Here is a 17489-nt window from a genome sequence, read left to right as displayed (position 1 = left end):
CAACATCTCCCGGTGTGGATCCCATCCATCCCAACATCTCCCAGTTTGGATCCTGCCTATCCCCCCATTCCCAGTGCAGATCCTGCTCATCCTCACATCTCCAGGTTGGGATGCTGCCCATCCCTGCGTTTCCAGTGTGGATCCCGCCCATTCCCACATCTCCCGGTGTGGATCCCATCCATTCCCACATCTCCCAGTGTGGATCCCATCCATCCCCACATCTCCCGGTGTGGATCCCACCCATTCCCACATCTCCCGGTGTGGATCCCACCCATTCCCACATCTCCTGGTGTGGATCCCATCCATTCCCACATCTCCCGGTGTGGATCCCGCCCATCCCCACATCTCCCGGTGTGGATCCCATCCAGCACAGCATGGATACCGTCCATCCCAGTTGGGATCCTACCCATCCCCACATTCCTGGTGCAGATCCCACCCATCCCAGCTTGGATTCCATCCGTCCCAACATCTCCCAGTTGGGATCCCATCCATTCCAGCTTGGATGCCGCCCATCCCCGCATTCCCGCTGCGTCTCCCGCCCATCCCGACATTCCCGGCGCGGTTCCCGGCATGGTTCCCGTACCTTGGCGGCGGCCACGGCGCGGGGCGGCAGGTCGATGCGGGGGAAGGAGTACATGGCGCCCTGCACGGGGTTGCAGTGGATGCCGGGCGTGCGGTTGAAGATCTCCTCCGTCAGCCGCGCCTTCTCCGCCAGCGCGCTCAGCACCGCCTCCCTCTCCTGCAGTGGGGAAAAATGCATGGAATTCCGATCCAGGGCTTCCCATTGGCCCATTGTCCCATCCCATCCCATCCCATCCCATTGTCCTCCTTCTCCAGCAGCGGGAAAAACAGACCGAATTCTGACCCAGGATGTCCCATTGTCCCATCCCAACCCATTCCATTGTCCCATTGTCCTCCTTCTCCTGCAGCGGGAAAACACGCGGAATTCTCATCCAGGGCTTCCCATTGGCCCATTATCCCATTCCATCCCACCCCATTTCATTGGCCCATCGGCCCATTGTCCCATTATGCCATCCCATCCCATCCCAACCCATTCCATTGTCCCATTGTCCTTCTCCTGCACTGGGAAAACGCACGGAATTCCGATCCAGGGCTTCCCATTGTCCCATCCCATTACCCCATCCCAACCCATTCCATTGTCCCATTGTCCTCCTTCTCCTGCACCAGGAAAACGCACGGAATTCTGAGCCAGGACATTCCATTATCCCATTATCCCACTCCATCCCATTCCATTGTCCTCCTTCTCCTGCCCTGGGAAAACGCGCGGAATTCTGAGCCAGGACGTCGCATTGTGCCATTGTCCCATCATCCCATCCCATCCCATTGTCCCATTGTTCTCCTGCACCGGGGAAAATGCGCAGAATTCTCATCCAGGGCTTCCCATTGCCCCATCATCCCATCCCATTCCATTGTCCCATTGTCCTCCTTCTCCTGCGCCAGGGAAAACGCACGGAATTCCAATCCAGGGCTTCCCATTGGATTGGCCCATTATCCCATTCCACCCCAACCCATTCCATTGTCCCATTGTCCCATTGTCCCATCCCACCCCATTCCATTGTCCCATTATCCCATCCCATCCCATCCCATTCCATTGTCCCATTGTCCTTCTCCTGCACTGGGGAAAATGCACGGAATTCTCATCCAGGACGTCCCATTGTCCCATTGTTCCATTCCATCCCAACCCATTCCATTGTCCCATTATCCCATCCCATTACCCCATTATCCCATTATCTCATCCCATCTCATCCCATTATCCCATCCCAGTTCCATTATCCCATCCTATTGTCCCTTCCCATTATCCCATTATCCCATTATCCCATTATCCCACTACCACATTACCTCATTATCCCATTAGCTCATCCCATCCCATCATCCCATTTCATCTCATCCCATTATCCCATTGTCCCATTATCCCACTGTCTCATTATCCCATCCCATTACCTCATTATCCCATTATCTCATCCCATCCCATCATCCTATCCCCTTATCCCATTATCCCATCATCCCATTATCTCATCCCAATTAAATTCCATCCCACCCCATTATCCCATTAATCCACTATCCCACTATCCCATTATCCCATCTCATTAACCCATCCCATTATCCCATTAACCCAAGTCATTATCCCACTATCCCATTACCACATTACCCATTATCCCATTATCTCATTATCCCATCATCTCATCCCAATTCCATCCCATCCCATCCTGTTATGTCATTATCCTGTTATCCCATTATCCCAATTCAATTCCATTCCATCCCATCCCATTCCCATCCCATTATCCTGTTTCCCTGTTATCCCCTTGTCCCCCCCCAATTCCATTCCATTCCATTCCATTCCATTCCATTCCATTCCATTCCATTCCATTCCATCCCACTATCCCATCTGTCATCATCCCATTATCCTATCTCCATCCCCATTCCATCCCATTATCCCATTATCCCATTATCCCATTACTGTAGTATCCCATTTTGCCATTATCCCACTCTCCCATTCTCCCATTATCCCAATGTCAATCCCCACCCCATTATCCCACACCATTACCCCGTTATCCCATTACCCCATTACTCCATTACCACATTATCTCATTACCCCATTATCCCATCCCGTCCCATTATCTCATCCCATTATCCCATTATCCCATTATCTCATCCCATCCCAGTTAAATTATCCCATCCCATTGTCCCCACCCATTATCCCGTCCCATTGTCCCATTATCCTATTACCCCATGACCTCATTATCCCATTACCTCATCCCAACCCATCCCGTCCCTTTATCCCATTCCATTGTTCCATTTTCCCATCCCATTACCCTATTACCTCATTATCCTATTATCCTATTATCCCATTATCTCATCCTAAATAAATCCCATCCCATTATCCCATTACCACATTACCTCATTATCCTATTATCCCATTATCTCATCCCAATTAAATTCCATTCCATCCCATCGCATTATCCCACCCCACTATCTCACCCCACCATCCCATTATCCCATTATCCCATTATCCCATTATCCCATTATCCCATTATCCCATTATCCCATCCCAATTCCATTCCATTCCATCCCATCATCCCATTATCCCACTATTCTGTTCTCCCATTCTCCCATTTTCTCGTCCCAATGAGATAATTCCATTCCATTCCATCCCATTTTCCCATTATCCCAATCTCAATTTCCATCCCATTTTCCCATTTTCCCATTATCCCATTACCCTATTCTCCCATTATCCCATCATCCCCATCTCAATCCCCATCCCATACTGTTATCCCATTATCCCAATCTCAGTCCCAATCCCAATCCCACCACTCCATACTGCCTCGAAGTGCTCACAGGACAGGTTTGGGTGGACCCCACTACCAAGGGTCCCATCCCATGGATCCCATCCTAACCCCAATCCCAATCCCAATCCTATGGGTCCCACCCCATCCCAATCCCATGGGTCCCATCCCAACCCCATGGGTCCCACCCCATCCCAATCCCATGGATCCCACCCCAATCCCACGGACCCGTACCACCTGGAAGCGCTCGTAGGACGGGTCCATGGCCATGGATCCCACCCCACTGATCCCAACCCCAATCCCATGGATCCCATGGATCCCAATCCCATGGATCCCACCCCAATCCCACAGCTCCGTACCACCTGGAAGCGCTCGTAGGACGGGTCCATGGCCATGGATCCCACCCCATTGATCCCAACCCAAATCCCATGGATCCCAATCCCATGGATCCCACCCCAATCCCACAGCTCCGTACCGCCTGGAAGCGCTCGTAGGACGGGTCCATGGCCATGGATCCCACCCCCAGTCCCAATCCCAAGGATCCCAACCCCAATCCCACGGATCCCAATCCTGCCACTCCGTACCACCTGGAAGCGCTGGTAGGACGGCTCTCTGGGCTTGGGTGGATCTCATCCCATTAATCCCATCCCATGGATCCCATCCCACCCCACGGATCCCATCCCAATCCCAACCCCAATCCCAATGATCCCAATCCCAATCCCATGGATCTCACCCCATCCTGCCACCCCGGACCACCTGGAAGCGCTCGTAGGATGGGTTTGGGCAGATCCATGACCATGGATCCCACCCCAATCCCAATCCCATGGATGCCACCCTAATCCCAATCCCAATCCCATGGATCCCATCTCAATCCCAATCCCCAATCCCATCCCCAATCCCATGGATCCCACCCTAATCCCAATCCCATGGATCCCATCTCAATCCCAATCCCCAATCCCAATCCCCAATCCAATCCCCAATCCCATGGATCCCACCCTAATCCCAATCCCATGGATCCCATCTCAATCCCAATCCCCAATCCCAATCCCCAATCCCATGGATCCCACCCTAATCCCAATCCCATGGATCCCAATCCTGCAGCCCCATACTGCCTGGAAGCGCTCATAGGATGGGTTTGGGCAGATCCATGACCATGGATCCCATCCCATTCCATGGATCCCACCCCAATCCCAATTCCATGGATCCCAATCCCTTCCCCAGTTCCAATCCCAATCCCATGGATCCCATCTCAATCCCAATCCCCAATCCCAATCCCCAATCCCATTATCCCACCCTAATCCCAATCCCATGGATCCCATCTCAATCCCAATCCCCAATCCCATCCCCAATCCAATCCCCAATCCCATGGATCCCAATCCCAATCCCATGGATCCCAATCCTGCAGCCCCATACTGCCCGGAAGCGCTCGTAGGATGGGTTTGAGTGGGTCCATGACCATGGATCCCATCCCAATCCCAATCCCAATCTCACTGCTCCATACACCCTGGAAGCGCTCGTAGGACGGCTCTCCGGGCTGGGGTGGGTCCATGACCATGGATCCCAATCCCATGGATCTCATCCCAATCCCATGGATCCCAATCCCATGGATCCCATCCCAATCCCATGGATCCTAATCCCATGGATCCCATCCCAATCCCATGGATCCCAATCCCATGGATCCCATCCCAATCCCATGGATCCCATCCCAATCCCAAGGATCTCAATCCCAATCCCATAGATCCCAATCCCATGGATCCCAATCCCAAGGATCCCAACGTCCCCGTACCGCCTGGAAGCGCTCGTAGGACGGCTCTCCGGGCTGGGGCAGCTCCACGACCATGGATCCCATCCCATGGATCCCACCCCAATCCGAATCCATGGATCCCAATCCCATGGATCCCAATCCCAAGGATCCCAATCCCCATATCGCCTGGAAGCGCTCGTAGGACGGCTCTCCGGGCTGGGGCAGGTCCACGACCATGGATCCCATCCCATGGATCCCAACCCCATGGATCCCAACCCCAATCCCATAGATCCCAATCCCATGGATCCCACCCCATGGATCCCAATCCCAAGGATCTCAATCCCAATCCCATAGATCCCAATCCCATGGATCCCACCCCATGGATCCCAACATCTCCGTACCGCCTGGAAGCGCTCGTAGGACGGCTCTCCGGGCTTGGGCGGGTCCATGACCACGGATCCCATCCCACCCCAATCCCATGGATCCCAATCCCAATCCCATGGATCCCGTCCCCAAGGATGTCAATCCCATGGATCCCAAGGATCCCAATCCCGCGTACCGCCTGGAAGCGCTCGTAGGACGGCTCTCCGGGCTGGGGCGGGTCCATGACCACGGATCCCATCCCACCCCAATCCCATGGATCCCAATCCCAATCCCATGGATCCCAATCCCATGGATCCCGTCCCCAAGGATGTCAATCCCATGGATCCCAAGGATCCCAATCCCGCGTACCGCCTGGAAGCGCTCGTAGGACGGCTCTCCGGGCTTGGGCGGGTCCACGATGGCGTCCAGGATCATCTGTCCGGGCACGGGCGGGCACAGACGGACGGACACGAGCTTGATGAGCTCGGCCTTCACCTCGGGGTGCAGGTTCACCACCTCCATGTACCCCCCGCGCAGGCCACACCTGCGGGACACGCCCGGATCAACCCGGAATGCCGGGAATGCCGGGAATGGGGCGGGCACGGGTGGGAGATGGGGGTGGGACCCGTGGGTGGGGTTTGGGATGGGATCCATGGGTGGGAACCTATGGTGAAGGACCCATGGATGGGAGATGGGGGGTGGGACCCGTGGGTGGGGGTTTGGGATGGGAATCCATGGAGAAGGACCCATGGATGGATCCATGGATTGGAACCTATGGTGAAGGACCCGTGGATGGGATCCATGGATGGAGGTTTGGAATGGGAATCCATGGATGGGAACCTTTGGAGAAGGACTCATGGATGGGAGATGTGGGTGGGATCCATGATTGGGAACATATGCAGAAGGACCCATGGATGGGAGATGGGGGGTGGGACCCGTGGGTGGGGGTTTGGGATGGGAATCCATGGAGAAGGACCCATGGATGGATCCATGGATTGGAACCTATGGTGAAGGATCCATTCATGGGATCCATGGATGGGAACCTATGGAGAAGGACCCGTGGATGGGATCCATGGATGGAGGCTTGGAATGGGAATCCATGGATGGCAACATATGGAGAAGGATCCATGGATGGGATCCATGGATGGATCCATGCCTTTGGAGAGGCACCCATGGATGGATTCATGGATGGGATCTACGGATGGGAGATGTGAGTGGGATCCATGGATGAAGATCCATGGATGGGGTTTGGGACGGGATCCATGGATTGGAACCTTTGGAGAGGCACCCATGGATGGGATCCATGGATGGGAACCTATGGAGAGGACCCATGGATGGGAGATGTGGGTGGGATCCATGGATGGGGTTTGGGATGGGAATCCATGGATGAGAACCTTTGGAGAAGGACTCATGGATGAGAGATGTGGGTGGGATCCATGGATGGGAGATGTGGGTGGGATCCATGGATGGGGTTTGGGATGGGAATCCATGGATGAGAACCTTTGGAGAAGGACTCATGGATGGGAGATGTGGGTGGGATCCATGGATAGGAGATGTGGGTGGGATCCATGGATGGGGTTTGGGATGGGAATCCATGGATGAGAACCTTTGGAGAAGGACTCATGGATGAGAGATGTGGGTGGGATCCATGGATGGGAGATGTGGGTGGGATCCATGGATGGGGTTTGGGATGGGATCCATGGATGGGAACATATGGAGAAGGACTCATGGATGGGAGATGTGGGTGGGATCCATGGATGGGGTTTGGGATGGGATCCATGGATGAGAACCTTTGGAGAAGGACTCATGGATGGGAGATGTGGGTGGGATCCATGGATGGGAGATGTGGGTGGGATCCATAGATGGGGTTTGGGATGGGATCCATGGATGGGAACCTTTGGAGAAGGACTCATGGATGGGAGATGTGGGTGGGATCCATGGATGGGAACATATGCAGAAGGACCCATGGATGGGAGATGTGGGTGGGATCCATGGATGAAGATCCATGGATGGGGGTTTGGGATGGGAATCCATGGAGAGGGACCCATGGATGGGATCCATGAATGGGACCCATGGATAGGAACCTATGGAGAAGGACCCATGGGTGGATCCATGGGATCCATGGATGGGGACCCATGAGATCCATGAGGTGGTGGCACCTCCATCCCCAATCTATGATCCATAGATCCCATCCATGACAATCCATGACCCCAGTCCCACCCCCAGCAGACCCATGGGGTGGTGGTGACATCTCCATCCCCAGTCCATGACATCCATGGTAATTCGTGACCCCAACCCCAGGAGATCCATGGGGTGTTGGTCTCTCCATCCCCAATCCATGACATCCATGGGGTGGTGGCACCTCCATCCCAAATCCATGATCCATGGATCCCATCCATGACAATCCATGACCCCAACCCCAGCAGATCCATGGGGTGGTGATGGCACCTCCATCCCAAATCCATGATCCATGGATCCCAGCCATGAAAATCCATGCCCCCAACCCCAGGAGATCCATGGGGTGATGGTGACATCTCCATGTCCAATCCATGACATCCATGGCAATCCATGCCCCCAAACCCAGGAGATCCATGGGGTGTTGGTCTCGCCATCCCCAATCCATGACATCCATGGGGTGGTGGCACCTCCATCCCAAATCCATGATCCATGGATCCCATCCATGACAATCCATGACCCCAACCCTAGCAGATCCGTGGGGTGGTGGTGGCCTCTCCATTCCCAATCCATGACCCCAACCCCAGCAGATCCATGGGGTGGTGGTGGCCTCTCCATTCCCAATCCATGACCCCCATCCCAACCCCAGCAGATCCATGGGGTGGTGGTGGCCTCTCCATTCCCAATCCATGACCCCAACCCCAGCAGATCCATGGGGTGGTGGTGGCCTCTCCATTCCCAATCCATGACCCCCATCCCAACCCCAGCAGATCCATGGGGTGGTGGTGGCCTCTCCATTCCCAGTCCATGACCTCAACCCCAGCAGATCCATGGGGTGGTGGTGGCCTCTCCATTCCCAATCCATGACCTCAACCCCAGCAGATCCATGGGGTGGTGGTGGCCTCTCCATTCCCAATCCATGACCCCAACCCCAGCAGATCCATGGGGTGGTGGTGGCATCTCCATCCCAAATCCACGGCAATCCATGACCCCACCCCCAGCAGATCCATGGGGTGGTGGTGGCCCCTCCATTCCCAATCCATGACCCCAACCCCAGCAGATCCATGGGGTGGTGGTGGCCTCTCCATTCCCAATCCATGACCCCCATCCCAACCCCAGCAGATCCATGGGGTGGTGGTGGCCTCTCCATTCCCAGTCCATGACCTCAACCCCAGCAGACCCATGGGGTGGTGGTGGCCTCTCCATTCCCAATCCATGACCTCAACCCCAGCAGATCCATGGGGTGGTGGTGGCCTCTCCATTCCCAATCCATGACCCCCATCCCAACCCCAGCAGATCCATGGGGTGGTGGTGGCCTCTCCATTCCCAATCCATGACCCCCATCCCAACCCCAGCAGATCCATGGGGTGGTGGTGGCATCTCCATCCCAAATCCACGGCAATCCATGACCCCACCCCCAGCAGATCCATGGGGTGGTGGTGGCCCCTCCATTCCCAATCCATGACCCCAACCCCAGCAGATCCATGGGGTGGTGGTGGCCTCTCCATTCCCAATCCATGACCCCACCCCCAGCAGATCCATGGGGTGGTGGTGGCCCCTCCATTCCCAATCCATGACCCCAACCCCAGCAGATCCATGGGGTGGTGGTGGCACCTCCATCCCAAATCCACGGCAATCCATGACCCCAACCCCAGCAGATCCATGGGGTGGTGGTGGCACCTCCATCCCAAATCCACGGCAATCCATGACCCCAACCCCAGCAGATCCATGGGGTGGTGGTGGCCTCTCCATTCCCAATCCATGACCCCCATCCCACCCCCAGCAGACCCATGGGGTGGTGGTGGCCCCTCCACCCCACGTCTCAGGGGACCCATGGTGACACACTCACTCTCCCATGAAGCCCTTGGAGGTGGAGTGGAAGGAGGCCAGCTCCACCGAGTCCGAGTAGGGCGGCCCCAGCTCCATCAGGACCTTCTTGAAGGAGTGGAAGACCGAGCCCTGGGCGTAGATGTTGTCCTGGTACACCTGGGCGGGGACAGCCGGGATGTCACCGCGGGAATTCCGGCTTTTCCCGGGAATGGGGGACACGCCCCCAGGCCAGCCCGGCCCCGCCCACCTCATCGGCCAGCAGGAAGAGCTTCTCCTCGTAGGCGAACTTGATGACCTGCTCCATGCACTCGCGGCTCTGCACCTGGCCTGCGACAACCGCGGGGCTCAGCCCACCGGGACACGCCATGGGTCCCACCACAGGGATACCCCATGGGTCCCACCCGAGACACTCCATGGGTCCCACCACAGCAATCCCACCCGAGATACTCCATGGGTCCCACCACAGGAATCCCACCCGAGACACTCCATGGGTCCCACCACAGGGATCCCACCCGAGATACTCCATGGGTCCCACCACAGGGATCCCACCCGAGATACTCCATGGGTCCCACCACAGCAATCCCACCCGAGATACTCCATGGGTCCCACCACAGGGATCCCACCCGAGATACTCCATGGGTCCCACCACAGGGATCCCACCCGAGATACTCCATGGGTCCCACCACAGGGATCCCACCCGAGATACTCCATGGGTCCCACCACAGGAATCCCACCCGAGATACTCCATGGGTCCCACCACAGGGATATCCCATGGGTCCCACCCGAGATACTCCACGGGTCCCACCACAGGAATCCCACCCGAGATACTCCATGGGTCCCACCACAGGGATCCCACCCGAGATACTCCACGGGTCCCACCACAGGGATCCCATGGGTCCCACCCGAGATACTCCATGGGTCCCACCACAGGGATATCCCATGGGTCCCACCCGAGATACTCCATGGGTCCCACCACAGGAATCCCACCCGAGATACTCCATGGGTCCCACCACAGGGATCCCACCCGAGATACTCCACGGGTCCCACCACAGGGATCCCATGGGTCCCACCCGAGATACTCCATGGGTCCCACCACAGGAATCCCACCCGAGATACTCCATGGGTCCCACCACAGGGATCCCATGGATCCAACCCGAGACACTCCATGGGTCCCACCACAGGGATCCCAGCCGAGATACTCCATGGGTCCCACCACAGGGATCCCAGCCGAGATACTCCATGGGTCCCACCACAGGGATCCCACCCGAGATACTCCATGGGTCCCACCACAGGGATCCCACCCGAGATACTCCATGGGTCCCACCACAGGGATCCCATGGATCCAACCCGAGACACTCCATGGGTCCCACCACAGGGATCCCAGCCGAGATACTCCATGGGTCCCACCACAGGGATCCCACCCGAGATACTCCATGGGTCCCACCACAGGAATCCCACCTGAGATACTCCACGGGTCCCACCACAGGGATCCCATGGATCCAACCTGAGACACTCCATGGGTCCCACCACAGGGATATCCCATGGGTCCCACCCGAGATACTCCATGGGTCCCACCACAGGGATCCCATGGATCCAACCCGAGACACTCCATGGGTCCCACCACAGGGATCCCATCCCATGGATCCCGCCGAGATACACCATGGGTCCCACACCATGGATCCCATGGATCCACCCCACAGGTCTCATCCCACCGAGATACACCACGAGTCCCACCACAGGGATCCCACCCGAGATACTCCACGGGTCCCACCACAGGGATCCCATCCCATGGATCCCTCCCAAGATACACCACGGGTCCCACCACAGGGATCCCATCCCATGGATCCCATCCCATGGATCCCTCTGAGACACACCACGGGTCCCACCACAGGGATCCCATCCCATGGATCCCATCCCACGGATCCCACTGAGACACACCACGGGTCCCACCACAGGGATCCCATCCCATGGATCCCACCGAGACACTCCATGGGTCCCACCACATGGATCCCATCCCACCCTATGGATCCCATCCCATGGAACCCATCCCACAGATCCCACTCCATGGATCCCACCTCAGATATCCCACCCCACAGAGCCCATGGATCCCATGGATGCCAACCCACAGATCCCACCTCACAGACCCCACAGACACCACGCCCTGGGTCCCACCCCAGGTGTCCCATCCCCATCCCATGGATCCCACCTCAGACATGCCACCCCACAGACTCCATAGATCCCATCCCATGGGTCCCACCCCACAGAGCCCATCCCACGTCTCACCCCACAGCACCCACAAAGCCCAGCTCATGGATCCCACCTCAGATATCCCGCCCCACAGACCCCACAGATCCCATGCAATGGATCCCACCTTAGATACCCAACCCCTCAGGGGTCCCATCCCATGGATCCCACCTCAGATATCCCGCCCCACAGACCCCACAGATCCCATGCAATGGATCCCACCTTAGATACCCAACCCCTCAGACCCCATGGGTCCCATCCCATGGATCCCACCTCAGATGATCCCGCCCCACAGACCCCGCCCCATGGATCCCATCTCTGATATCCCATCCCACGGATTCCATCCCGTGGATCCCATCCCGTGGATTCCACCTCATGAATCCCATCCCATGGATCCCACCCCACAGATGCCACCCCACAGACCTGACAGGTCCCATCCCACGGATCCCACCTCAGATATCCCACCCCGGGTGAGCCACCCCATGGATCCCACCCCACAGACCCCATGGATCCCACCCCATGTGTCCCACCCCACGGACCCTGGACCCCAGTTGTCCCACCCCACAGACCCCACAGACCCCCATCCCAGGTGTCCCACCGATCCCACCCCACAGACCCCACAGACCCCCATCCCAGGTGTCCCACCGATCCCACCCCACAGACCCCACAGACCCCCATCCCAGGTGTCCCACCGATCCCACCCCACAGACCCCACGGATCCCACCCCAGCCTACATTTCCCACCCCGTGGGTCCCACCTCAGATATCCCACCCCACAGACCCCACCCCATGGATTCCACCCCACAGACCCAGAGATCCCATCCCATGGATCCCACCCCACAGACCTCATCCCAGGTGTCCCACCCCACAGACCCCATGGATCCCACCTCAGATATCCCACCCTGCAGACCCCCCACAGGCCCCTCCATGTCCCACCCCACAGACCCCATGGATCCCACCCCACATGTCCCACCCCACAGACCCCATGGATCCCACCTCAGATATCCCACCCCACAGACCCCATAGATCCCACCTCAGATATCCCACCCCGCAGACCCCACCCCACAGATCCCATGGATCCTACCCCATGGATCCCACCCCACACACCCCACAGACCCTGGACCCCTGGTGTCCCACCCCCCTGACCCCATGGATCCCATCCCATTGATCCCACCTCAGATATCCCACCCCACAGACCCCACAGACCCCCCGTGTCCCACCCCACTGACCCCATGGATCCCATCCCATTGATCCCACCTCAGATCCTACAGATCCCAAATCCCATGGATCTCACCCCACAGACCCCACAGATTCCACCCCATGGATTCCACCCCACAGACCCCATCCCATGGATCCCACCTCAGGTATGCCACCCCACAGACCCCAGAGATGCCAACCCACAGACCCCATGGATCCCACCCCACAGCCCCCACCCCATGGATCCCACCTCAGATATCCCACCCCACAGACCCTGGACCCCAGGTGTCCCACCCCACAGACCCCATGGATCCCACCCCACAGACCCCATGGATCCCACCCCACAGACCCCATCCCATGGATCCCACCTCAGATATCCCACCCCACAGACGCCAGAGATGCCAACCCACACGTCCCATCCCACAGATCCCACCCCACAGACCCCATGGATCCAACCCCATGGATCCCACCCCACAGACCCCACAGATCCCATCCTATGGGTCCTATCCCATGGATCCCACCTCAGATATCCCACCCCACAGACCCCATGGATCCCACCCCACAGACCCTATGGATCCCACCCCACAGACCCCACCCCATGGATCCCACCCCACAGACCCCATGGATCCCACCCCACAGCCCCCACCCCATGGATCCCACCTCAGATATCCCACCCCACAGACCCTGGACCCCAGGTGTCCCACCCCACAGACCCCATGGATCCCACCCCACAGCCCCCACCCCATGGATCCCACCCCACAGACCCCATGGACCCCAGGTGTCCCACCCCACAGCCCCCACCCCATGGATCCCACCTCAGATATCCCACCCCACAGACCCCATGGATCCCACCCCACAGACCCCACCCCATGGATCCCACCCCCCGTGTCCCACCCCACAGACCCTGGGTCCCAGGTGTCCCACCCCACAGACCCCATGGATCCCACCCCACAGACCCCATGGATCCCACCCCACAGACCTCATGGATCCCACCCCACAGACCCCACCCCATGGATCCCACCCCACAGACCCTATGGATCCCACCCCACAGACCCCACCCCATGGATCCCACCCCACAGACCCCATGGATCCCCCCCCACAGACCCCACAGATCACACCCCACAGACCCCTCCCCACGGATCCCACCCCACAGCCCCCACCAGCCGTGTCCCACCCCACAGCCCCCTCCCCGCGGATCGCACCCCCCAGCCCCCAGCCCCGCGGCCCCCTCGGTTACCGGTGGGGTTGCCGGGGTTGATGACGCAGAGCGCGCGGGGGTTGCAGCGCCGGCGGCCCTCGGACAGCGCCCGGCGCAGCTCGGCCACGTCCAGCGCCCAGCAGCGCTCCTCGGCCAGGTAATAATTGACCTGCGCCGCCTCCAGCTCGGCCAGCGCCGCCGAGTACAGCGGGTACTGCGGGATCGGGATCAGCACCCCCGTGCGCGACGCGCCCGAGCCGCACACCAGCAGCTTCAGCATGTTCTGGGGGGACACAGAGAGGGGACAGTGAGGGGACAGCGAGGGGACAGTCATGGGGTGGGATGGGGGACAGCGAGGGGACAGTGAGGGTGTGGAATAGGAGACAGCGAGGGGACAGCCCCGCCGGGTACAGCGGGTACTGCGGGATCGGGATCAGCACCCCCGTGCGCGACGCGCCCGAGCCGCACACCAGCAGCTTCAGCGTGTTCTGGGGGGACACAGCGAGGGGACAGTGAGGGGACAGCGGGGGGACAGTCATGGGGTGGGATGGGGGACAGAGAGGGGACAGTGAGGGGACAGCGAAGGGACAGTCATGGGGTGGGATGGGGGACAGCGAGGGGACAGCGCCGCCGGGTACAGCGGGTACGGCGGGATCGGGATCAGCGCCCCCGTGCGCGACGCGCCCGAGCCGCACACCAGCAGCTTCAGCATGTTCTGGGGGGACACAGAGAGGGGACAGTCAGGGGACAGGAGGTGACAGTGAGGGTGTGGGAGAGGGGACAGCGAGGGGACAGCGAGGGGACAGTCAGGGGCTGGGAGAGGGGCATGGAGGGGACAGCGCCGCCGGGTACAGCGGGCACTGCGGGATCGGGATCAGCACCCCCGTGCGCGACGCGCCCGAGCCGCACACCAGCAGCTTCAGCGTGTTCTGGGGGGACACAGAGAGGGGACAGTGAGGGGACAGCGAAGGGACAGTCATGGGGTGGGAGAGGGGCATGGAGGGGACAGCGCCGCCGGGTACAGCGGGTACTGCGGGATCGGGATCAGCGCCCCCGTGCGCGACGCGCCCGAGCCGCACACCAGCAGCTTCAGCGTGTTCTGGGGGGACACAGAGAGGGGACAGTCAGGGGACAGGAGGTGACAGTGAGGGTGTGGGATAGGGGACAGCGAGGGGACAGCGAGGGGACAGTCATGGGAGACAGTCAGTGAGTGGCATGGGGGACAATCAGCGGACAGCGAGGGGACAATCACAATGTGGGGACTGGGACACGGAGGGGGCAGACGGGGACGGAGAGGGGACAGCAAGGAGATGGGTTGAGGCGGGAACTGGGACACTGAGGGGACAGTCAGGGGACATTGGGGGGTCAGAGTGGGGTGGGAATCAGGATATGGAGGGGACAATCGGGGGACAATCAGGCTGTGGGGATCGGGACATGGAGGGGACACTGAGGGGACAGCGAGGAGTCAGAGAGGAGCGGGAATCGGGACATGGAGGGCAGAGAGAGGGGATGGCTTGGGGTGGCAATCATGACATAGAGGGGGCAGCGAGGGGACAGTGAGGGGACAATCAGGGGACAGTGAGATCGTGGGATGGGGACAGCGAGGGGAGGGAGAGGGGACATTGAGGGGTCACAGAGGGGCGGGAATCGGGACATGGAGGGGGACAGAGAGGGGACAATCACGGGATGGGAATCGGGACATGGAGGGGACACTGAGGGGACATTGAGGGGTCACAGAGGGGCGGGAATCGGGACATGGAGGGGGACAGAGCAGGGACAGAGAGGGGACAATCATAGAGTGGGATGGGGGACAGTGACAGGACAGAGGGGGGACACTGAGGGGTCAGAGAGGGGCGGGAATCGGGACATGGAGGGGACAATCAGGGGACAATCAGGGGACAATCAGGGGATGGGAATCGGGACGTCGAGGGGTCAGAGAGGGGTGAGAACCAAGATATGGAGGGGACAGCAAGGGGACAATCACGGGGTGGGGATCGGGACATGGAGGGGACATTGAGGGGACAGAGATGGGACATTGGGGGTCAGAGTGGGGTGGGAATCAGGACACGGTGAGGGACAAGGAGGGGACAATCAGGGGACAATCACGGGGTGGGATGGGGGACAGCGAGGGGATGGACAGGGGACATTGAGGGGTCAGAGTGAGGTGGGAATCGGGATGTGGAGGGGACAGCGAGGGGACAGCGAGGGGATGGGCTGAGGCGGGAAGCAGGACATTGAGGGGACATTGAGGGGACAGAGATGGGACATTGAGGGCCAGAGTGGGGTGGGAATCAAGACATGGAGGGGACAATCAGGGGACAATCACGGGGTGGGATGGGGGACAGCGAGGGGGACAATGAGGGGACAGCAAAGGGGACGGTGGCAGGACAGGTTGTGGTGGCGATCCGGACATGGAGGGGACAACGAGGGGACACCATGGGGTGGGAATCGGGAGATTGTGGGGACATTAAGGGGACATTGAAGGGACAGTGAGGGGACAGGTTGAGTTGGGGATCAGGACATTGAGGGGACATTGAGGGGACATTGAGGGGACAGTGAGGGGACAGGTTGAGTTGGGGATCAGGACATTGAGGGGACATTGAGGGGACATTGAGGGGACAGTGAGGGGACAGGTTGAGTTGGGGATCAGGACATTGAGGGGACATTGAGGGGACATTGAGGGGACAGTGAGGGGACAGGTTGAGTTGGGGATCAGGACATTGAGGGGACATTGAGGGGACAAGGTTGAGGTGGAGACAGAGGACATGGACATGGGGACATTGAGGGGGACAGCAAAGGGACAGGTTGGGCTGGGAATCGGGACTTGCAGGGGACATTGAAGGGACATGGTTGGGGTGGAGATAGAGGGCATGGACACGGGGACATCACGGGGACAATGAGGGGACAGGTTCGGGTGGGGATCAGGACACTGAGGGGACAATGAGGGGACAATCAGACATGGGTTGTGGTGGCAACCAGGACGCTGAGGGGACAGCGAGGAGACGGCATGGGGTGGCTCTCAGGACATCGTGGGGACATTGAGGGGACAGCAAGGGGACAGGTTGGGGTGGGAACCGTGGGGACAATGAGGGGACACTGTGGGGTGGGAATCAGGACAGTCAGGGGACAGAGAGGGGACAGTCAGGGGACAGGTTTGGGTGGGAATCACAGAGACATCACGGGGACATCGTGGGGACAATGAGGGGACAGTGGGGGGACAGTGAGGGGACAGATCGGGGTGGGCATGGTGACAGTGAGGGCACAGGACAGCACAGTGAGCACAGGGGACAGCGGGGACAACGGACAGGACAGCGGGGACAATGGGGGGACAGAGGGACTCGGGGGGACGTCCCGGGGACAGCCGGACGGCGGCACACGAGGGACAGGGAGGTGACACCGCCCTGCTGTCCCCAGCACAGCGCCACCATCGCCAC

At 59.2% G+C, this 17489-nt stretch overlaps 1 protein-coding gene across 1 annotated transcript in view; it reads right to left on the bottom strand.

Annotated features, from left to right (window-relative positions):
* The window catches only part of GPT (glutamic--pyruvic transaminase), a 54089-nt gene that overhangs the window by 12340 nt on the left and 24260 nt on the right, over nucleotides 1-17489 (bottom strand). The window contains exons 5-9 of the mRNA XM_058802753.1: nucleotides 14095-14338; nucleotides 9665-9744; nucleotides 9437-9573; nucleotides 5782-5956; nucleotides 584-739 (exon numbers count right to left, since the gene is read on the bottom strand). Coding sequence (XP_058658736.1) covers nucleotides 584-739; nucleotides 5782-5956; nucleotides 9437-9573; nucleotides 9665-9744; nucleotides 14095-14338 — 792 coding nt within the window. The remainder of the gene's footprint in view (nucleotides 1-583; nucleotides 740-5781; nucleotides 5957-9436; nucleotides 9574-9664; nucleotides 9745-14094; nucleotides 14339-17489) is intronic.

This window comes from Ammospiza caudacuta, chromosome 1 (assembly GCF_027887145.1).
Source record: "Ammospiza caudacuta isolate bAmmCau1 chromosome 1, bAmmCau1.pri, whole genome shotgun sequence".
NCBI classification, from domain to species: domain Eukaryota; kingdom Metazoa; phylum Chordata; class Aves; order Passeriformes; family Passerellidae; genus Ammospiza; species Ammospiza caudacuta.
Note: the sequence above shows the minus strand (reverse complement) of the source record. Positions and strands in the feature narration are given on the sequence as shown.